The sequence below is a fragment of the Pleurodeles waltl genome, chromosome 3_1 (assembly GCF_031143425.1).
Source record: "Pleurodeles waltl isolate 20211129_DDA chromosome 3_1, aPleWal1.hap1.20221129, whole genome shotgun sequence".
Lineage (NCBI taxonomy): Eukaryota > Metazoa > Chordata > Amphibia > Caudata > Salamandridae > Pleurodeles > Pleurodeles waltl.
In genome coordinates, this window is record NC_090440.1 from 1972129666 (window position 1) to 1972153396 (window position 23731).

General features: G+C 44.5%; 1 protein-coding gene across 8 annotated transcripts in view; it reads left to right on the top strand.

Annotated features, from left to right (window-relative positions):
• ALDH3A2 (aldehyde dehydrogenase 3 family member A2) overlaps nt 1–23731 on the top strand; it is a 325020-nt gene that overhangs the window by 261835 nt on the left and 39454 nt on the right. For 6 of the 8 annotated variants that reach the window (XM_069226358.1, XM_069226365.1, XM_069226359.1 and 3 more), the window contains one exon: nt 22794–22919. The exons of the other annotated variants lie outside the window; for them this stretch is intronic. In XM_069226358.1, the coding sequence (XP_069082459.1) occupies nt 22794–22877 (84 nt within the window). In that variant the 3' untranslated portion in view covers nt 22878–22919. The remainder of the gene's footprint in view (nt 1–22793; nt 22920–23731) is intronic. 8 annotated transcript variants of the gene reach the window in all.

The window sequence follows — 23731 nt, forward strand, 5'->3', positions numbered from 1 at the left end:
TGATTTGTTGATAACAGTCCAAAAATACTTCTGCTCAGACTTCCTCTACCCTTGTTGGCCAAGTAGCCATATGTGATCTTGTTGCTTTCTGCCAAATATTTAAGTTTTATCTAGGTTAGTAGTCAGTTTATGTTTTTGACATCTCTTATACAAATCTGCCAGTTTCCTCCCAATGCCAATTGGGCTCCTAGCCATTATTATAAGGTCATCCGCATACAAGAGATGTGTAGGCCTACCATTTTGGATCAGAAAGAGTGGAAATCAAATATGATTTTAGGGAAATCTGTAAGGTGTAATGCAAATAATGTTGGTGCAAGCACACATCGTTGACACAATCAATTCTTGATATTTTTCTTCCTAGAGAGGCTACCACTATTATCCAGTTCAACCCTGGCCCAATTATTCTTGAGTAGTTTTCTGAATATCGCCAATATCTTTAGTATCTTTAAAATGTTTCTTGATTAACCAAGTTACATGCAACAGATTTACAAAGAACCTCCAGTTTCCATGGATTTTTGTTCTGTTGCCGAAAGATTGAAACAGTGATCTGTGATAGAGTGCCTTCATTTAAAAAGCACCCTGTTTCAAAGTAATTAAAATAACCTCTTAAATCCAGATTTTAAGTGCTTTTAATATTGTTATTAGTGGTGCACCTTTTTCACAGCATTGATTAAGCTAACTACTCAATCATTTTTTGCATCAGCAGGATCACCTTTTTTATACATATGGTTTTATTATAGCTCCTTTCCAATTTGCTGGATATGCACCAGAAAATATGACTTTGTTGAACGCCCAAGACAAAATGTCTTGACCATCATTCCAAGTTTGATCTGATTCTAATTCCCGGTAAATCATTCCACCCAACTGCCCTTGTTAATTTAAGGGAGGGAATTATATATTTTTATTGTGGCTACTGAGAACAGGGAGAAAAACACATTATCAACCAAAAAATGGGAGCACTGTTACCCTCATAAATTAAATACAAATGCTTAACCCAGTTTCCTTCTGACATCATACATTTGTCCCTGGTATCTTTTCCATATAAACCTTGCTGAACCATGTTCCAAAATTGTGAACTTTATGTGATCCCGGGACTATTGCGCTTTGTTATTTTCTTTCCCTGCCTTATATTGTTTTTTTGCTTTTAGGAGTACATTTACATTGTGCTGCAGATCATTTAAACATTTCACCTTGCTCAGTTTCTTTATCAGATCCTTTTATTGAGAATCAAATAACATCACCTAATGTTGTCCCTGCGAGTGGGTTAACTTAGCCATTGCATAATTCTTTTGCATTTTACGTTTGGACAGTTGGTCACGTTTTTTATCAGGTACTCATAGCTATTAATCATATTCTCATAATGTTTATCAGACTATTTGAGTCTGTATTTCTTTGCAACTTGCTTAGTGATTCTAGATGTTGGTCACTTATTCATGTAGGGAGGCATTTTGGGAATTCTATATTCAGTGCCAAGACGGTATCTCTGTGTCATTTGTAATGTAAACTTCACTCTTTAGGGAAGATGATTGCTGTTTATTGAAGTGAGTATTTGAAAATCCTTAATTAATGGAAAATGCCAAGCTAAAATGAAAAATTAGTCTTAAGCGTCCTTTTACACAGCTTAAATGTCTGGCCTGCTGGATTGTCTGAGGAGAATTGTCTATTTAAGCAGACACAACTCCAGTTCTCCAGGCATTTTAGCATTTCTCCCACTATCTTGGATCTAAAGCACTATTTAAAAATTGCAGGCAGTTTCTTGTAAGTTTCAACAGTTTGCCAAAATGTAGTTCTTCCAGGGAAGGTTACAACTGCATGTCAAAATCCTCCAAAAACCTAGTATTTAAACATCATTTAAAAATGTGGCCTAAATTGCCACTGTGCAGTTTGAGTTGACTCCCATTAAATGCATTCTCCCTTAAACTTATTTATACATTTACAATTATCATGCTTCCTAAGGCTTCTAAATTGTTAAAGAGATCAATCTTACCTGCCTGCAGCCACTCACTTCTTGTTGGGATCTGAGTGACCTATCTTGCAGTTTTTGAATACATTAATGTAATTATTCCATCAGAATTACGCACAGAGCTGTTAGATGTTGCTTCTGAATAGATTTGGATAGAACTTGAAAACACTTGTTTATCCCAAAATAGTTAAGTTTTAATTAGATTTAAAATGTCTTAAGGTGAATTACTTGCTCTTCTAGACTCTCAACACTACCTGCTAATTTTTATGTTCCTCACATTCCCTTCCAAAAACAAGTATTTCAACAGTTTGTTTCGTAAGACATTAAAACACTCATACAGTGATTGCCACACCAAACAGCATCCTCTGAAATGTAAAAAAAAAATTGGGAGTTATGAATGAAGTTAGATGTATTGACTGTTCATATAACTCAACCTGGAGGCATTCACTTGCAGGAGCAACAGTGTTTTCCACAGTGAATCTTGCAAGCCTGGATACGTTAATGGAGATTCGGTAAAGGAGGCTGATGTATCCAAATGTCATTATTCAGTTTGCTTAAGTCTACATATAAACGTAATTCCACAGTGCTTTTTAACAATATACATACTGGGGACTCTCATGGAGAAGATTAAATTAAATTGGCTCAGTTTTTTTTTTTTTTTTAATCACGCAAATCTTTTATCCTGTTAGTTTCTCCCAATAAGTCAAAGGTACATGTCTCAGTCTATGCCTAACCTGAATAGATCTCTCATTTAAGATATTTTCTGTTTCAATCCTGCGAATTTCCTCAAACTATCCTGCAATATAATGGAGAAGGTAATTTGTAAACGGAGTACAAAAATCGCCACTGTTTTGCTCCTCAGTAAGGGCATATAATGGTGATGCACTGTAAAGCAGACACATCTTCTATTGACTCATTTTCTTTTTGTATTTATGAATACAATTTGAATTTTTCCATAATAATATTAACGTCTCATTTTTTTTTTAACAAATCTTCAATTCATTTTCTTCACAGCTGGTTCAAACATATAAAAATCTCTGACATTTTCTAGCAGAGGCAGTTTTTTATGCTCTTTCAAACCTACTCCACCACAGAGTTTGAGTAAAGATAATTTCCTCCGACTAGAGCAATCTTCACCTTTCTAGACCCCTGTATAGGCCATAGATAGTGGGTAACACAAAAGGATGATGATTGGAGTGCTGAAACTTTTCAAACATTCAGCCCCCCCCCGTCACAGATCTGGGTTAAATCCATTATTCCTTTGCTAACCACGCCACCCCAGTTTGGACCCTGAAACTGGTCCCAGGATGGCTGGTTCTGGACCAGGAAGGAACTGGCTTGGCAGTACGGGCTGGACTGGTTCCATGGGGAGAAGTGTCAGGACTGATTTGCATATAGCTGGGTCCAAACTTAGGTGATGTGGCAAGCCAAATTATGATGGATTAATAGAGGGACACCGTCAACCGTATTATGACAAGTGATATGGCCTGGCTGTGTTCTGCTGGTGGTATTAGCGCCCGTTCCCTGCCGAAAGACCTCCTCGACAAAGGTAAGTTGGGCTTTCAACAGGGGAGGGGGAGGGGAGGGATGTTGTTGTGTGTGACTGAGTGTGTGTGTGTGTGTGTGTGAATGCGTCTGTGTGTTTTGTGTTGTTCGCGTGGGTGTATGCTTGTGAATGAATGCATGTATGCCAGAGGGGTGGGGGGAGTGTGAGGATCTGAGGGGAGTGTGAGGATTGGAGGGGATTGGGAGGGGGTGGGGGGAGTGAGGATTGGAAGGGGTGGGGGGAGTGTGAGGATCGGAGGGGGTGGGGAGTGTTAGGATCGGAGGGGGTGGGGAGTGTTAGGATCGGAGGGGGTGGGGAGTGTGAGGATCGGAGGGGGTGGGGGCGTGTGTGAGGATCGGAGGGGGTGGGGGGGAATTTGGATGGGGGGGTCAGGTTTGTGTTGGGGGAGTGGGGGAGACGCCTACCGGTGACAGGGAATGAATTCCCTATCACCGGTAGGACCTACCGCCATGGTTAACCATGGTGGTAGGCAGGCTCAAAATGTCGCCGGCGGTACTATTGCCGGTTGCTGGGCCGATAACGCCCTGGGGGTATGAGTGGAGAAGTGGCGGGTTGGCTACAGCCAACCCGCCATTCTCATAATGTGGCAGTACTACCACCACATTTACACTCACCGCTGGGCTCATAATGACCCCCTTTATTTTAAACATTTTTGCTGCAAATAATTTGCTGTTTATATCAAATAATAAAGAGCACCCTCTTTATAAGAAAGATAGTGTTGTGTAAATGGAGTCTTTGGCTCAGCTCTACAAGGTTTGTTTTCACACCCACAGGTGACACCAGTGAGCTGAGTCCAGTGCACCAGCACTGAATGTGAAAGATAGGGTATTGTAGCCCCGCAAAACCCCACCCAATATATAAATGAGATGGTATCAATGCTTTTGGGTCACTAACAGGGAGCAGTGGTAATTAAAACAATCATTCATTAATGATTTACACAATCAAGAAACAAAACATATATTAAACATATTTATTTTAAAATAGTTGTTTTAAAGTGCTAGAATATAGTGCTCATAATATTTGTAACATCACAGAAGATAATAAAGAGCAGCTAAGCTTTTCAGTAACATTGAAAACAGGGAAAAGTTGTAACATCACAATTTATAGCCCTTCTACCTTCACTGTGCTATCTCTAAGCGCTGTGCTAGTTCTAGCAGATGAATAAATAATTAGCCTGATTTTCGGAGGTGGTGTGCATACCTGGATAAAAGGGTTTGTCTTTGTGGAATAACTTGTCAACTATTTCTAGCACAAGGCCAAGAGATAGGAGATTGTGCACAGACGACACCTGCGTCAAAGGCAGACATGCTGATGATTCTGTATAATTTGATGAAAACTGGCAGCCTCCGTTATCAAACATGGCTGCCTCCATTACCTAAAATGTATTTGAGACTAAAGGTAAACACTCAGGAGAGGCTAATTAAAATGGAAACTGTAGCTGAAATGGAACCTATCTTGTGTGTGTTTCAGAACCTAAAACTAAAAGAAAGAGGCCTAAAAACAAGTGATTAAAATAATAGAATTATCGATGGAAACAGGCATAATAAGATTTATGACATTGTTGGAATTAATACTTTCTAAGCCAATTGGTTACTAAATTATCACTGAATGTGTTTTTGATTGATCTTTTTTTAGAGATATTTATTTGATGAGATAGCAATTCATAACTCACTACGTGTCAATAACCCCTATCTTCAAATTGAAATATGAAAGGGATCTGTGCGCTGGAAGACATATTTCTTACATCGTCCGGAGGCTACTCGAGCTCGGACTCCGACGCCAGCCGCACACAACCCACACGGCCAAGGCGGGGCAGGAGGGGGAATACTCGGAATAACTGGCCCACTCCATTCACAGGCCACCCACCTCCCCACCCCCACCCACCCCCGCTGCTCAACATGCCCCCCTGGGCTTGGCCCTCCCCCTATGGGCCACCAAACCAATTCCAAGCCCCGTTGTATCCCCAGCCACAAACGACCTGGTCCTTTCCCAATGTCCCTTTTTTTGGGAGAGGCCCCGGACGGGGAAGGGGCAGGAAAAAGGGAGTAAGTTGGAACCTAAAGGAAGGATTAACAGACGACGAATCCCCCAGTACAAGCAAGAGTATAAGCAAGGGATCCACCACCGTTGTCAACCTGAGCCCAAGAGTATTAAATACCAACGAGCTCCAAGCCCTAGAGAAAGGTCTAGGTTTTGTCCCCACCCCAAAACTTGATATCTTCAAACTAAGGATAGAACTAGCAGAGTTATTTCGCAAGATCAGACTAAGAACCTTTTTTCTTATGAACCCCGAATCTAATAAAGAACAAGAAAGGAACACCGGGCTACGTCCCAAATCCAAGTTCACTCCCTCCTCTCACCTGATGCCACCAGAAGTCTTGGCATTTGAGAAATCAGTGAGTAGGAGGATCGACAACTTACAGAACACACAAAGGGAGATCTTCCACAATATCAGTACCGAAGAACTCACAGCCCTCCAGAACCTTAGCAATGACTCCTCCATCACTATTAAACCAGCCGACAAGGGCGGGGCCATAGTGATAATGCCCACAGTGATGTACAATACTGAATGTCTACGCCTACTGAACAACGACCATCATTATAAGAAACTGGCAAGGGACCCGACAGAAGAGGTCAGGGAAGAAATCACTTTCCTGATTGACAAGGGTATGAACAACGGGTGGATCACTAAACATGAGGCCGCCTTCCTCAACCAATCTGACCCAAAAAACCCCATACTTCTACATTTTGCCCAAAATTCACAAAAATAAACACCCACCCCCGGGAAGACCAATAGTCTCCGGGATTGGCTCCATACTAGAACCATTGTCCCAATTTTGCGACTGGTTCCTCCAACCATTCGTGAAACAAATTCCCACATACCTCAAAGACACAACAGATGTGCTCTCCCTTTTGGATACCCTGGAATTTGATAAAGACAAAGAACATCTCATGACACTAGATGTGGAATCATTATATACCAACATTCCACAGGAGGCAACGCTGGAAGTAGTCAGTGACCTACTAAATAGGGGTATCTGGAACTACATTACCCCCCCAGAATTTATCCTGGACTTAGCCCATCTGGCCCTCACTAGAAACTTCTTTGAGTTCGATAAGAACTTCTTCTTACAGATCCAGGGTACTTCCATGGGTAGCACTTTCGCTCCTAGCCTGGCATGCCTATATGTGGATCACTTCGAGAAAGAAATGGTCCTCACTGAAGAGAACCCTTATGTCAACCATATCAGGCTATGGAAGAGATACATTGATGACATCCTGGTCATCTGGAGAGGCACAAGGGAAGAAGCCAATATTTTTATCACTTGGCTGAATACCTTGAATCCGTTTCTGAGATTCACAGCCACGCTGGGTGACCCAGCGGTCGCCTTCCTTGACTTATTAATAACAGAAAGAAATGGCTCACTGACAACAGAAGTATTCTACAAACCTACTGATCGAAACACTCTCCTTCAGTTTCAGAGCTTCCATCCACGCTCCCTCAAGGAAAACCTGCCAGTGGGCCAATTTCTCTGTCTTCGGCGGAACTGTACCGAACTAACGGACTATAAAAAACATGCGCAACAGCTCACTAACAAACTTCGAGCAAGAGGATACCCGGACCATCTACTGAGAAGAGCCGATAAACGTGCTCGTGTGAGCCCTAGGGACACTCTACTGCATCCTAGCAGCAGAGCCAGTAAAGGAGACCCATTGATCTGTGTAACTACATTTAACCCAGCGTCTAATATGATCAAAAAGATACTAAATGAAAACTGGAAAATCCTCACTTCTGGGGGTCTTCCCTTTGAGATCCCAATGAATGCCTATAAAAAAGCAAAAAGTATTCGGGATATGATCATACATACACGCCCACGGGTAAACCCTACCATAAGTAGACAAAGGACCCTTTGGGACCTTCCTCCCCCCAGAGGACACTTCCCATGCGGCAGTTGCAGCGTGTGCGCACTCACCAAGAAAACCTTTACACTTGATCTAGGACTACGGACGCCCTGGGAACTGAGACAATTAACAAATTGCAACAGTAAAAACGTGGTATATATGATCACATGCCCCTGTGACAAGAGATACATTGGGATGACAACGAGAAGAGTGGGCACACACATCGTCGAACATAGGAGCACCATCCGTTGCAAGAGAGATGCCACAAGACTCACTGAACATTATATCTCCTACAATCACCATCCTGACCACATGCAATGGGTGGTGTTGGACCAATTGAAATCAACAACAATTAATGCCAAACATAAACTATTATTATATGAACAGAGGTGGATATGGAGGCTGCAAACAGACACTAGAGGATTGAATGACAATATCCAGTGGTCATCTCTAGGTTGATGACTAGAGACCTGTAAGATTCCCTCCCCACATGAGACCCCCTCTTGGGACCTTATTATGCCCTACTACAGGTTCCATTACCCACTCGCTGGTTACTATTAATTTTTGACCAGGGGATCACCCCCATTACCCAGTTCAGTCTCTTCTCTCCTGCCATCAGAGCTATTGTCGCTTATTATTATTTTTCTCGCTTTCTCTCTCTCACATTTTCTCCCTTTCCTCTTTTGCACATACCCCTCTATTCTCTCGTTCCCTGTCTTCTTCTCCCTCCTCTCCCCTTTTCCTTCTTCTTTTTCTTTTTCCCCCCCCATCACTCTCCCTCTTTTATACCCTCTCCTTTCCGCATATACCCTGTCTGTTTCCCCTCCCCGACCCTGGTGTTCCTTCCTCAACTTCCCTCTTTCTTTTCCTTTTTTTCCCACTTCTTTCCCACCTGCCCTCTTTTCATTTGTTTACACCCCTTTCTTTCTCTCCCCCACCTTTTCTAGCCCTCCTTTTTATCCCGTTTTCTCTTCTTTCTTTCCCTTCCCTCCCCCCTCCCCCCCTCTTCTTTCTTTCCCTTTTTCATTCCCTGGCTGCACAACCTTCCCCCCTTTTTTTTAGTCTTTCCTGTTTGATCCCTTTTTCCTTTTCCTTTCCCTCTTTTCCCTCCCCTCCTCCCCCCCCCTTCCCTCCTTCCCGCCTTGTTTCCCTGGCACCCCCCACCCCCCTTTTTTCCACTCCGCCTGGGCGTCCTATTTGGACTACCAGGCGCGCTCTACGGGACTCTATATCCCAGAGTCCCGCGAGCGTTGATGACGCACCGCGCCTCCCGCGACGTGCCACGGCAGGACGCTCTCCGCGCCTGCCATCCGCGCCGCATCCTCTTCCACCATGTCTCCCGCGGGCCTCGGTTTCACAGAGGTCCCGCGGGCGGATTCCACATTGAAGCACCGGCGCACCCCGCACGGGGGGCGCGGCCGGTCTAAGGGCGTGGCAGCAACACTCCCTGAGCTCCGGGAGGCTTTAGGCAATACGCCCTACACACCTGATAATCCTTACACCAGACCCCACCCCCAGGCTCCCCAGCCTCTTGCCAATTGGTTGTTGATCGACATAAAACTGCAGATCAGCCCTCCGGTCAGTACCAGAGCGGCCTGGCTCCGGCATGTAGGTACCCCCCATGGTATTCCCTTTGGAGTGGTAAGTGTTGGCCCCCTTGGCCCCTCGTATTTCTTGTTTTCCTTTTTCTTTCACCTCTTTTTCCCCATTTTCCCTCTTTTTGCTTCCAGTCTGCCTAGCTTCAACCCTTTTTCTTTTTTTCCTTTTTCTTTCTTTTTTCCCCCCCCCTTTTTTCTTTTTTACTTTTTTTTCTCTTTGTCCCCCCCTTTCTTTCTTTTTCTCTTGTTTCCCCCTTTTTTTTTCCTTCCTTTCCCTTTCACCAACTGCCAACCCCCCCCCCCTTTTCCTTCCCTCTTCTCTTCCCTATGTCCTTGTTTTCGCTTTCTCTGTCTATCCCTACCTCCCTCTCTGGGTCTCCCTCGTGCCCCCATGTTCTGCACTTTCTCTATACATTTTTTTATCTTCTTCCCCTCTGTTTTCCCTACCTAAACGCCTAATCTCCTCAGAGTGCGACTACAAGGGAAAACCCCTCCCCGGCATTAGCCAGACCAGAGGCAAATCGCCCCCTAACCTTTGGTAAGTCACATCTGCATGCGTGTGTGATTGCCTTTTACATTTTTACATGTTTTCACCTTTTGCTGTGTGCCTTGCAGTGGTTTGCCACGTTTTTTCTCACTCTGAATAGATTCTGAATAAATTGTGGTGTATTTAATTTCTATCATAGTCCTACCCCACCGTGAACTACCCGTTCAGGTAGGACATTCATTATCCACTTTGAGCACTCCACTTACTGCGTGTGCTCCGACCCTGACGAATGCCCCTGACCTACCAGCACCTTGTGAGGGCAGAAACATGTTGGTCACCCATTTTTCATTTTAGACTCCAGGAGACATTACTCTCTAACGAGCCTCCTCCTCTTGTTTTTAGTCTTACCAGCATGCACCTATATTAAAACTAGCAGCAACCATCAGTGACATGCTTGGTAATTTTATTACTCACCTCATCTGGATCTAAGTAACTATCCAGTCAGTCTAATTTCATCACTCCCTCTGGTTCTTTTAACCAAGAGGTCGAGTCCGCCCAAGCAGTATCATCTTGCTTGGGTGGGGCTAGGTGGTCATATGATGAAGCATGACACTATTATGTGTGTGAGACCACCTAGTCCGTAAGGGAAATTCCCCCTTCCCCTGTAGGACAACACAGCACCCCCCCTGCCTGGATATTCTCCAACATTGACTCCCCTGCTTTAGGACTCTAAGCAACCTAACTAATACTGGACACCGATATAAGACTGACCCAGTCTTACCTCTGGTTCCCGACTACCCCACTCCTTCAGTGATTATACAGACATATTTCTTACAACAGTAGCTGAAAATGACTAATGTTTTACATCTCCTTGTGTTGACTGAAGTTGCAAAAGTAACTATAAGGCAGACTGACTGCTTTCTTCACAAATGTGGTAGGGAGACACTGGAACTGTAAGCTCCGGGGTATCCCAGCAGAATGTACCAAAACAAGCAACATGCCACTTTGTGTCTCATTAATACAGTTGTTCTAAAAAACAAGCAACTTAATGGATGTTGCATTTTTTAGTGGCACTTCTGCTTCAGTGTTGATACTTGAGTGCAAATGTTTACAGAGAAACAAATTGTCAGTAGGAAATATGCCTCATTGCTTTGCTGTTCATGCTACTGTATACTGCTAAAACATATTTTTAAAACTGATAGATTGGTGACGATTCTAAGCTGAGAGCAGAAAGTCGCTAGTAACCATAGGTTTGATGGCATGTGTGGCTGTAGATGCACATGCTTTCCACTATCCTGCCATCTAGTGTTGGGTCCAGAGTGTTACAAGTTGTTTTTCTTTGAAGAAGTTATTTTTCGAGTCATGGGATCGAGTGACTTCTCCCTCTCGGTGACACTGCGCATCGGCATTGAGTCCTTTGGTAGATTGTTTTCTCTCCGCTGTGGGGCTCGGACGTGTAATCTTTTGCTCTGTCTTCAACTTGGCCTGGTTTGAGACTTTCTCGCCGTCTTCTCTATATTCGACACATCAATTGTTTTCAGACTTGAACGGACCAGTTTTTTCGACTGCACGCTGTTCAGAGCTGGCCCAGTTGGCCTTCTGGCCTATATACCTCGTGGTGCCAAAAATAATGTAATCCTGATGGAATGGACACCCTTTTGGTTCTGTCCCCGCAGCCACTCGAAGTACCCTTACACCGATCACCATCTGGTGTATACCCTGTCTTTCACCGGATTGTCATGAGGCTACTTGTGAGGTGTGGCATTCGTTTCGATAGAAGAAAACTCTTCGGGACCGACTAGCTTGCAGGTTAGAGATGGCACACAGATCTCCAGAAGGCACCTCAGATATTTTAGGGGAGGAAAATGCTCAAGAGCAGCCATAACAAGAAGACGCTGTCTCCATCCAAGATCGTATTTCAGTCAGACATCGAGAGCCAACCATTAACGTCAGCACAAACTGTGAAGGGGCCCTATCCCCTCACCCAAAAACTCAGAAAAAGTGCCTTTTGAGGTCACTGGACCACCACTGCAAGCAAGCCATGGTCAGTCTCAGGAAGGTTTGGCTGCCCCACCTACCGGCTTGGAACAAAAACCGATGAAGGCAGCTTCGGCATAGACCTCATCCACTTCGGCCCGACCTAGTATGGAAAACGTTTTGGCACCGACTGCACCCACCTCGAGCGTCTATGGAATTGAGTTTGGGACCAAAAAAAGGCCATCCACCGAAAACTTTGGTTCCGAAACATAAAGACACTGCAACTTCAGGACCTTTGGACTCTGGACATTCTTCCTCCATGCCCTAACCTATTCAGCCTATACTTGAAACTATGGACGCTAGACAGCGCAGACTATACATTCAGGAAGGCACAGGACACATTGTAGCTTCACTTACTGTGACTTTTATAAGGAAATTAACTTTTCAGGAGATATTGGACTCCTCCATTCCTCCAAAAAAGTTGCATAAAAAGAAGGTTCCCTCCTCCTATTACCTCCTCCCCCACCCCAACTTTACCTCCACCTATCTATTTTGCTTATTCTCCCTCATCTCCTATTGTGGAAGATTTTACTCGACAGGGTTCAACCCTATCGAAGAACACTACTCAGGGGGACACACTTCAAGATTTAGACTCCTGGGATTCTTATGATCCGGAGCCCGTGATTAACACTGAATCAGATCTGTATCCTGCTAGGCCTTCCCCTCCACAAGATACCACCAGATACAAACAAGTTATTGCTAGGGCAGCTGCATACCATAATGTACCAATACATAAAGAATCCATTGAAGAGGATTTCCTATTCAACACACTTACCAACACTCATAGAGACACCCAATATCTCCCTATGCTTTTTGGAACGATGTGCCATGCAGCTGATATTTTTCAAGAGCCTGTCCACTCCAGATTCATAACACATAAGGTAGGCAAAAAATATAAACCTGCACCCTTAGACCCACTTTTTATCAGGTCACAAAAGCCACCGGACTCAATAGCGCCCACTGCTGCCAGTAAAAAGGGCTAAGAGTCAAACCACTGGAGACTGTCCTCCACAAGGCAAGGTGACTGAAAAGCTTGACGCTATAGGCAAGAGAGTGGCTGCGCAAGCTGCAAATCATTGGTGTTTTGCCAATTTGCAAACCTTACTCTAGTTATGATAGGGCCCACTGGGATGAAATGGAGGATCTCCCCCAATGTCTCCCAGACGAGCATTGAAAGCGTGGGCAGCAAATTGTTCAAGAGGGTCACACAATTTTGAATAACTCTATTCGGTGTGCATTAAAAGCTGTCCGCAGAGGCATAAATACCAGTGTGCTGATGAGAAGGCATGCATGGTTTAGATGCTCTGGATTTAAGCCAGAAATGCAGCAAGCTGTATTAAATATGCCTTTTGACAAAACAACTTTTTAGAGCACAAGTTGACTCCACGTTAGAAAAAAAAATAAAAAAAGGCAGACACTGCAAAGGCCACGGAGGCTCTCCGGTCACAAGCACAAGAGGGATTTTTTCGTCACCCAATGTTTAGAGTGAGTTACAAATCCTCTACAACATCGGACCCCTCCACCTCCCACAGTAAACAAGCCTCAAACTCTTACTCCAAAGGCTCCTTTAGGGGTACAGTCAGAGGAAATCACTTCAGAGGCAAAAACCTTAGCTCCCGGGGTTCAGCTTCCACAGCAAACACTGACTAACTCCAAATACCATGACCCTATATATCACCAGTTGGGGGATGGCTTCAGTACTACTACCCACAATGAGCAGACATAACATCGGACTAATGGGTCCTCTCCATTATCCAACGTGGTTACTGTTTGGAGCTTACTTCCACACGTCCCAACATCCATCCTCGCACTCACAGGTTATCTCGAGAACACATTGGACTCCTCAAAAGGGAGTTACAGTCTCTTCTGAAAGGCGCGATAGAACATGTTCCATCCCAATAACACGGAACAGGAGTATACTCATTATACTTCCTCATTAAAAAAAAGGATGGGTCACTCAGATCCATTTTGGACCTCAGGCCCCTAAACCAATACATTTTTTCAGAACACTCTCACATGGCCACTCTCAGGATGTCATCCCACTCCTTCAACAGAACGATTTCATGAGAGCCATAGACCTAAAAGATGCCGGTTTCCACATTCCCCTACACCCTGCATACCACAAATATCTAAGATTTGTTGTCACAGGAAAACATTATCAATTCAAAGTCCTCCCTTTTGGAGTCGCAACTGCTCCAAGGGTATAGACGAAATGTCTTGCAGTTGTTGCATTGTACCTCAGAAGACAAAATATTCCTGTCTTCCCATATTTGGACGACTGGCTTCTCAAAACACACGCTATAACAGTGCCAATTCCACACTCAAATTATGGTAAACCTTCTTCACAAGCTAGGGTTTACAATACCTTTTAAAAAATCTCATCCACAATCCCTGCAGATTCAACCATATTTAGGGGCCGTTCTCAATACCCAATTGGGAAAAGCTTACCCCAATCTAGCTCGAATACAAAGTTTTCAACATTTTCCTCAGTTTCAACACTATCACACTCCCACAGTCAAAATTGTCATGCGTCTTTGAGGGATGATGGCACCCTGCATTGCCATCGTCCCACATGGCAGACTTCACACACGAACGTTACAGCAATGTCTGTCTCATCAGCGGTCTCAGTGATAAGATCGTCTTCAGGATCTAGTGTTGATAGACCGCCAAACTTACCACTTTCTGCAATGGTGGAACTCCACCAACCTCTTAAAAGGGCAGCCTTTTTCAAGACCCTGTGCCTCAACTCATTCTGAGCACGGATACACCCTTGATAGGTTGGGGAGCACATCATCAAAACTTCACAGTGCAGGGTATTTGGGAATCACACACATTGTGCCATGCACATCAATTATCTGGAGCTTCAAGAGCCATTTCTAGCCATCAAAGCTTTCCTACCTCAACTCACACACAAAGTTGTCCTTGTCCTGACGGACAATATGACAACGATGTATTATCTACAAAAACAGGGTGAGACACAGTTGTTCTAGTTATTACAACTGGAACAAACATAATGGAAATGGCTCATCACCTCAACATTCACCTACTGGTAGAATATCTCCCAGGGATGGACAGTGAGACCTGCTGAGCAGGACACATCAACAAGTCCACGAATGGGAACTCCACCCCTAAGTCCTTCAAAAATACTTTTTGCCACAGCAGAAAACACAAAATGCCCAAACTTCGTGTCCAGGTATCCTCACTCTTGCTCCAAGGGCAATGCTCTATGGTGAACTAGTCAGGGACATTTGCTTACGCTTTTCAACCTTTCCCACTCATCCCATTTCTGGTTCACAAACTCAGACATCACTATGATACTATGAAACATGGGCATGTCAAACTACACTTCTGGACCTCTCGCAAGTTCCTCATGAGAAGCTCCCCAACAGGCTGGATCTTCTCTCTCACGACCATGGACAGATTAAGCACCCAAACCCCAAATCGCTTAACTTAGTGATATGGCTCCTGAAGTCATAAAATTTGTTTTTCTCAAATTACCTCCTAAATGTATGGACATTTTAAAGGCGGCATGCAGACCAACAACCTGGGCATGTTATGCTGCTAAGAGGAAGCGTTTTGTTTGCTACTGCCAGTCCAAATACATTGATCCAGTTAAACCATCTGTCCAGGAAATGATTTGCTACTTGCTACATTTGCAGCAATCCAAATTAGCTTACACTTCAATCAGATTACATCTTGCAGCAATAGCTGCATATTTACAAAACAGGGTACATATATCATTGTTCAGAATCCCCGTACTTAAAACTTTCATGGGAGGACTTAAATGAGTAATTCCACCTAGACGTCCACCTGTTCATCATGGGATCTTAACATTGTTCTCACTAAGCTCAGGGAGTCTCCATTTGAACCACTTCACTCATGCCCTATTCAATACCATTCATGGAAGGTAGCTTTTCTAGTTGCAATCACATCACTTAGACATGTCAGTGAGCTCCAGGTATTGACTCTATATATTTGTATATATTGTGCACATATATAGATACAGTTGCATGGGCATCTCTTTCTCTATACTTCCTTCTAATTCCTATTTCTTACCCGCCTGCGGAAAAACATTCTAACAAAGGACTCAGTGCCCATGTGCAGTAGCACTGAAAGGGAGGAGTCACTCGATTCCGTGACTTGAAGAAAAAACAGCTTGTAACACTCCGGATCCAACACTAGATGACAGGATTATGGAAAGCATATGATTCTACAGCACTATATGCCACGAACAGATGTCTAGTGGGCACGTAACAGCTTCCTTCCTCTGCCTTGATCTTGTAAATATACATGTAGCCTATACCCTCTCTCATTGATCTGCAAAAATACTTGAATGTTCTTTGTGCTTTGGAAACTAATGATGGCTGATATTAGTAGAGCTTAATGTTCATCCACTCATTGGCTATAGCTGTAAGGGCCAACATGAGTTGAATGACATTCTGTATCGAATATATCAAATGCTACTATGTTAACGATAACCAGAAGATTCCCAGCCTGACAGTACAGTAGCATTTCAATCTTTCTCAGTTTCAACGGTCACTAAAAGACAGATAAGTCTATTACTGGTTAAGTTTACTTGTCTTGCTAAGCCTCCATACTGCAGTTTTGTTGAGGTAAATATTCATACCTCACGGAGCACATCTTTCATGGGGGGCTTCACCTTAACTTAAAAATGTTCTAAGTGTTCCAACTTCCATTGAATGGTAGAAGGTTGTATGAGGCTCTTGCCCTGCCTTTGTGCTGCTGGCTGCACTACCAGTGTTACCGTGCTGAAGGCCAACAGAAGGCCCTTTATTAACTGCATGTTGAAGAAATTGAGGCTAATATCCCTCACTGTGGTTAATGAATCCTTATAATCTAGCAATAAATGCAAGCTAACTATATGCTCCTAAATACTTAATGAAGATTCTTAATCTGGCCTCTGTCATTACAATCACTGACGGCTAAAGTTGACAGCATTGTATCCTGTGCTTTAACAAGTACTTAGTGTCTGCTTTTTGTTTGCCCCTTGGTCGTGAATAAATGGATTTCTTGCCTAATTCAGCTCCCTGCTTCTTGTCCTCTGTGCTTTCGTCCTACTCTGGTCCTGCCTGCCTCTGAAGCTTTTCTGCTTTGCCATCAATCCTGAGTTTTATCATTCTACTGTCGATATGAGGATGCTGTTTATTTCTCAGGTTCCTATTTAATTCGTTACTCTCTCTGCCCCCTAGTCCTCCGCGCTCTCTTTTCCTGCTTCCCACACTCCGCTGATTGGATGCTTCAGCTCTTGGTTTATTTTTTATCGTTTCTGCGATGACCCAGCAATCTGCAGACTCATACTGGGCCCCCTGCTTCAATCTGTTTGCATGACAACTAGCACATATTTCATTCTTACTTTTTCCTTTGAAAATAACCATTCCTCATCCCGGAATGGAGAATTAATAATAAAGTATAATCAAAAGATTCCAAACTGGCCACCTGTTCATCAGCATGAAAGCTCACGCATGGGCAGATATCTTGGGATGCCTTTTAAGTTGAAGCCTGCAAGACAATGTAACTGGTTGTGAGAGACTTATTGGAGATATGTCAGTAACTGGACTGGAAAGCTCTTCGCCCTTTGCTTCCCCTTGCCGTTTTGTCTCTTTTACTTTCCTGCGTTCTATTCAGTGATTTTTTTTTTTTTTTTTTGTTTTTTGTTTTAACCCGTCCATCTACTATTTTTCCTCCCTTGGAGCACAGCTTTTTTTACCATCCCTCTGATTGGCTCCGTTTATCCTTCCACAAGTGTCTGCTTTTCTAGAACACTTTTTTTCCTCTAAAAGCACTCCACAAAAGCACTTGCATTTACCAAGTTCTCTGCGTTTCCCACATTTTCCAGTACATTTCTTTTTATAAGCATTCCATGAGAGTACATACATTTTTAACATTCAGCATGTTTGCCTGCTTCTCTCAGCACATTTATTTTCATAATATCGTACAAATTAAATTTTCCACATCTTTATTCTTCGAGTCAGCCTCCCTCCTCTAACCTTTAACTACACATGCTCTTTTGTTCGTTCCCTTCTACCCCATTCACACTGCTGTATCTCTGTTTGCTTCCCTTTGCTACACCCTCTGAGTTGCTTCACCCACCTGCACCCTACATGGTAACCCCCTCCCCCGTGTCCTCCATTTTACAGACTCCCATCCCCACGCACCTTTGTGTTACTACTGCCGGTCCCCTGGTATTCCACCCTGTGTTGCTTCCCTCATCTAAGTTATTTTCCATCACCAGCTCACAACTTTAACTTAGATAAGTAAGCAAAAAGAAGAAAACACGTGTGTTATTTTGTAGACTCACACATGCTTGGTGACTGCATCCACAAAATGACTCAGCCTGCAACATAGGCTATTTTCCCCTGTTATTAGCAATGCTGAACAACATTAGGGATGTTGTGCAGTAATGGCTAAAACCATTGGCAAAGCCAATGGCCCAAAGACGAGACCTGTTGACTTGGCTAGCAATTTTTAGGGTTGGGCCTGCGAGTGCAAGCGTCTCCTTTATGGGACTCTTTTGTGTACAGTAAATACTTTGGAGCCCGTCTGTCTCTTACCATTTGTTGACTTGCTTGGCACTTCTTTACAGCCCTGTAATTTGTCACTCCAGGCCAAGCATCATTTCTGTTCCTCTGTGTGGAGCAGGGTCCAAGCACTGATTGATTCAACTTAATCAGTGCCCTTCCACTTCTCTCGACGTGATTGAGGTACTATTGTGTTCTTTTGAACTTCTTGTGCCCTGCAAACAGGAGGCTTGTTATAGACAAAAATGTGCCCAGCAGGACAAACAAAATGGCAATTTTTTTTAATTTTTTTTATAGCTAACTTTCTTTTATTTTGCACTCATGTTTCTTTTGTTTTTGCGTTTGGGTGCTCTTCTCAAAATATGATGATTATCTTGTTTAAACATTTCCAAAGTGACATTGTTTCTTTATTATGTGTAATTTCTAAAATGATGCTTTAACACATATTTGTGTAGTATATCCCAATCTGCCACACTGCAGTCCACCCCAATCCACCCCACCCCAAACCACTCACCCCAGTCCAAACCATTCCCCTAACCCCACTCCAATCTTCCCATCCCACCCCAATCTAAATTGCAGCACTCGAGTTCGTCCCACTCCAATCCAAAACAATCTGCCACACTCCAATCCAAAACAATCTGCTGTACGCCAGTCCAAAACAAATCTGCCCCACTGCAATCCATAACAATCTGCCCCACTCCAATCCAAAACAGTCTGCTTTCCTCCAGTCCACCCCACTCCAGTCTGCCCCATTCCAATCCAAAATGATCTGTCCCACTCTGACCCAACCCACCCCACTCCGTCCCAATTCACCCCACTGCAAACCACCCTAATACAATCTGCTCTACTCCAATCCAAACAATCTGCCCCACTCCAATCTGCCCAACTTTAATCCAAAACAACCTGCCCCACACCACCCTGCCGCACTCCAAACCCAAGCGGCCCATTCCAATCAAAAACTATCTGCCCCACACCAATCCGCCTCACCCCAATCCAATTTGCCCAAATGCATCCCAATTCATCCCCACCCCATCCAACCAGATCCACCTCACTACAGTCCAATCCACCCCACACCAACCCAACCAATCCAATTCATCCCACTCCAATTGCATACAACTCACCCCATTCCAATCCACCCCAATCCACTCAGTCCAATCCACCCTGCTCCAGTCCAACCCATCCTACTCCAATCCAACCCAGCCCACTCCTATCCACCCCACTCCAAACAAGTCCACTGCTACCCAATCCACCTCACTCCAATCCAGTTCACTCACACAAGCCCAATCCATCCCACTAAATTACAATCCACTTCAATCCATCCCACTCCAGTCCAATCCAGTCTGCATTAATACACCCTCCCTACTCCAGTCCATTCCACCCCACTCCAAACCACCTTAATCTACCCTAATGCAATCCAGTCCACCCCTCTCCAATTCATCCACCCAATACCAATCCAGTCCACCCCACTCCAATCCAATCCACCTCACTCCAGTCCAATCAACCCTCTCCAATTAATCCACCCGAAACCAATCCACTACTCCAATGCCTCCCTCTCCAATCCAGTCCAACTCATTCCAGACCAGTCCAACCCAATCCCATCCACCCCACCCCAATCCAATCCACTACAAATCCACCCCACCCCATTCCAATTCAATCCACCCCACTACAATCTACCCCACTCTATTCTACCCCCCCAACTCTACCCCTCCCCACTCCAATCTACCCCACCACACCCCAATCCGCCCCAGCCCTATCCAATCCACCCCAGTCCAATCCACCACACTCTGTCCAATCCACCTCAGCCTACCCTAATCTACTTTACTCAGTCCAATCCACCCCACTCAGTCCAGTCCATCCCACCCCAGTCTGATCCACCTCAATCCAGTTCACCCGCTCCAGTCAACCCCATGGCAATCCAGTTCACCCCACGCCAGTTTAATCCACCTCACCTCAATTCAATCCACCCCACCCCAGTCCATCCCTCCCTAACCCAATCCACCCCCTCCAGTCTGCCCCACCCCATTTCAATCCACTCCACTCCTCTCAATTCCACCCCACTCTACTGTACCCCACTCTACCCCAGTGCAATCCACCCTAACCCATCGCAGTTCAGTCCACCGCACTCCAATCCAGTCCAGTCCATCCAGTTTACCCTAATCCAACCCACCCCACTCCACTCCACTCCACTCCACTCCAATCCACCCCACCCCAGTCCTTTCTACTCCAGTCCAGTCCATCCACCCCACTCCAATCCACCCCACATCCATGCAATCCAACCTACTCCAATCTATCCCACTCTAATCCACCCCACGCCAATCCACCCCAATCTAGTCCTACACACCACACTCCAATCCAGTCAGTCCCACTGCACCCCTCATCCAAATCCACTCCACACCAATCCAGTCCACAGCACTTCAATCCAATCCACCCCAGTCCAGACCCCCACTCCAGTCTAGTGAATCTAGGCCTCCCCACTCCAGTCCAATTCACCCCACTGCAGTCCAGTCTAATCCACCCACCCCAAGCCAATCTAATCCACCCCAGTCCACTCCACCTCACTCCATTTCAATCCACCCCAATCCAGTCCATCCCCCTACGTCAAACTACTCCACCCCACTTCACCCTATTCCAGCCCACTCCACTATACAACACTCTCTGCCTCTGAACTCTACTCCCCCGCCCCCCACTCCACTCAACAAGACTCCAACAAATCCACTCTACGACACTGCACTGACCCACTCCATTCTGACACTCCACGCCACTGACCTTTAACCATGCTGAACAGCAGCCACACTGGTGTACACCATGGCAAAACACATTCATAAAGCCAATAGCTCTTGTATAGTCGACACCTATTGGCTTTGCCAATGCTTGTTGTTTTTTTTTTAAATGTATACTTCTTTCGAAACGACATGTGCGAGCAAGCAAATGTAACCATGTTGAAATGCTTTATTTGTAGGTCCAAGCTTAGTGGTCATTTGTGGATCCTTGATGTACTGTGAAAATAACAGTCCACTTGCCTGCTCCTCTTGAAATAAAAATTCTGACACTCAGATACATCCTCCCAGTAACGACAGTTTCATAGGTTCTTTTTTAGACCAGGAAGCGGCAGCCTCGTTTCATACTACCATGTTCTTGCTAGTCAAAACAAAGCATTGCGGCCTATTACTGTCAGATCCCTTATCAAAGTGTGGTGTCGCTAGACTGGTTTGTAAACTGACAGTCTGCCTTCACCATTAAGACATGTGCCTTCATCCCTTATGGTCATAATACCCAGCATTAATTGTAATACAGTGCTTGCTAATGAAGTCACGTAGTAAAAGAGAAAGTAGAGACTGAAGGACAGTCAGGCCATAAGATTTGGAACCTGAATTTGGCTTTTACAAATGTCACATCGAAATGCGCTGTCATTGATATTTAAAAAAAAGTTTTTTCGTTTATCCATAAAAACCAAATGCAATCAAGACATCAACAATTTGAAACCGTATGCAATACTTCAGTTTCATATTCTTCTATAGCTGGAAGATGATTTAAAATGACAGTATCTTACAGCCCAAACTGTATCTAAGAACCTTATCTCATGCTAAGTATTCCGTGCATGCCTTCGTTTTCCTGAGAGGCCTTGGCATGGAGTTCCGCCATCCTCTGCCCCTTCAGTCTATAATAATTCATCCTAGGCCATTGTATTTTCTGGAATTCTTTGGAGCAGCCCATGCTGTCATATAGCACCTCTGTGCCTTCGTGCATTCATCTGTACCTATGCACTACATCACTCTCATTTCGCGTGATGAATTTCCACGTCTATCGGAATGTCTTTTTATAGCTGTCATTAGTGCAAAGGAACACAGGGTGAGTTTATCTCTGGTGAGGTCATCATAATTCAGGATGCTTCATATGAGATATTGTGGCAGTGGCAGACTGACGTTTCAGCTGTGTGGGAGACTTCTTGACTATTTTGTTTGAAATTCTGCACCCTCATTTTGTATGAGAAAGTGCCTTCTGCTTCCTCTCTACGTTCCAGACACTTAGCTCTTGTTAGCAGACCCATCTTGTAGACCCTACTGCTATCTCAGGAGGCCGTTTGTAAATGTTTCAGCTAGATAAGCCCCATCCAGCCGCACTGCTACTAATGCAGCTTTCCTGCCATTCTACTCAAGCTGACCTAAGTATTCTCCACCAAAGGCTCCCAGACGGAGTAAGCAGTAAGGGATATTATTATTTAAAGTTTCATAGCTACCCTAAAGTCCGTTGTTCTGTCAACTACAATCTAAGCCCACATTCACAGCCCACTTGACTGGCGAGACCTGCATCCTGCTCTTTGGATTGGTGTCTGATAAACTGGACCCATCCAGAGAGGAGGGCGCCAGTCAATTCAGTAAAATGGGCTGTGCTTTGCCTTTTTTCTCAAAGATGTCCGCATAGATTTATAATTCTTGCTACAGGCTAATAGTGTGAAGTGGATGTGGAACAAGAGGGCTAGAGTTACTATGGTAAGTATTTCTTCCCTTTGATATACTATCTAATACGTTAATATGAAGTACCTCCTTTTAAATTTCATCCCTCGTGTCTGCCCAGTGAAGGTCTCCTAACTGAAATCTGGTTTAAATTGTAAGACAAATTCCAATTGTTTTATTGGGTGTATCACAAGCCTTGCTATGTGTCATTTGTAATAATTTGCAAATAATTTGGGTTTTCACAGAAATACCATTGGGCGCTGAAAGGCAAAGCACTGTTGCTTTTGCTGCCAGTTCTCAGAGTCGCTCACCTCAGTAAGCACAAGTGAGCAGCAGATTTCAGAGTGTGGCAGATGGACTGTGGCTTTGAGGTACGCAATGTAGCATCACCATGTTAGCCATCTAGGTAGCACGTATTGTTTTTCTGCCAGCGTTTGGCTTTATATGCCAATCCTTTTCAATGTACTGTGGCATTTTTCTGCCAGCGTTTGGCTTTATATGCCAATCCTTTTCAATGTACTGTGGCAAGTGTTTTGGCAGATGGGATGTACCCACAGTTAATGGTCTGTGATAAATTGTGAGGTAATGGTCTATTGTAACATATTATTTTCTACATTTTGTAAAATTTAGAGTCTATGGCTCTCATTACGGGTGTGGCGGTCTTAAGACCGCCACACTGGTGATGGTGGTCGGGCTGCCGCAGACAGGGCGGTCTGACCGCCCTATTATGACCGTGGCAGATGTGCTACGGTCGAACCTCTGGCACCGCCAGGTTAACACCTGTCAGCAGCCTGACAGTCTCGGCAGTTGTAATCCGCCAGGGCAGCACTGCAAGCAGCGCTGCCCTGGGGATTACGAGTTCCCTTTCTGCCAGGCTTTGCATGGCGGTCTCACCTCCATGCAAAAGCTGGTGGAAAGGGGGCATCGAGGACCCCATGGGGGCCCCTGCACTGCCCATGCACTTGGCATGGGCAATGCAGGGAGGGGCCCCCCATGAACAGCCCCTTTGGGCATTTCACTGCCCGAATTACGGCCAGTTAAAAGTGCAATGGGTACTGTTTCACCCGATACACCACAACATCGAGCCGGCGTCAATGTTGTGGTGAGTTTTCTGCTGGGCCAGTGGCCGGAAATGCTGTTTTTCGCTCACTGGTTCAGCAGAAAACTCCTAATTGGGTGCAAT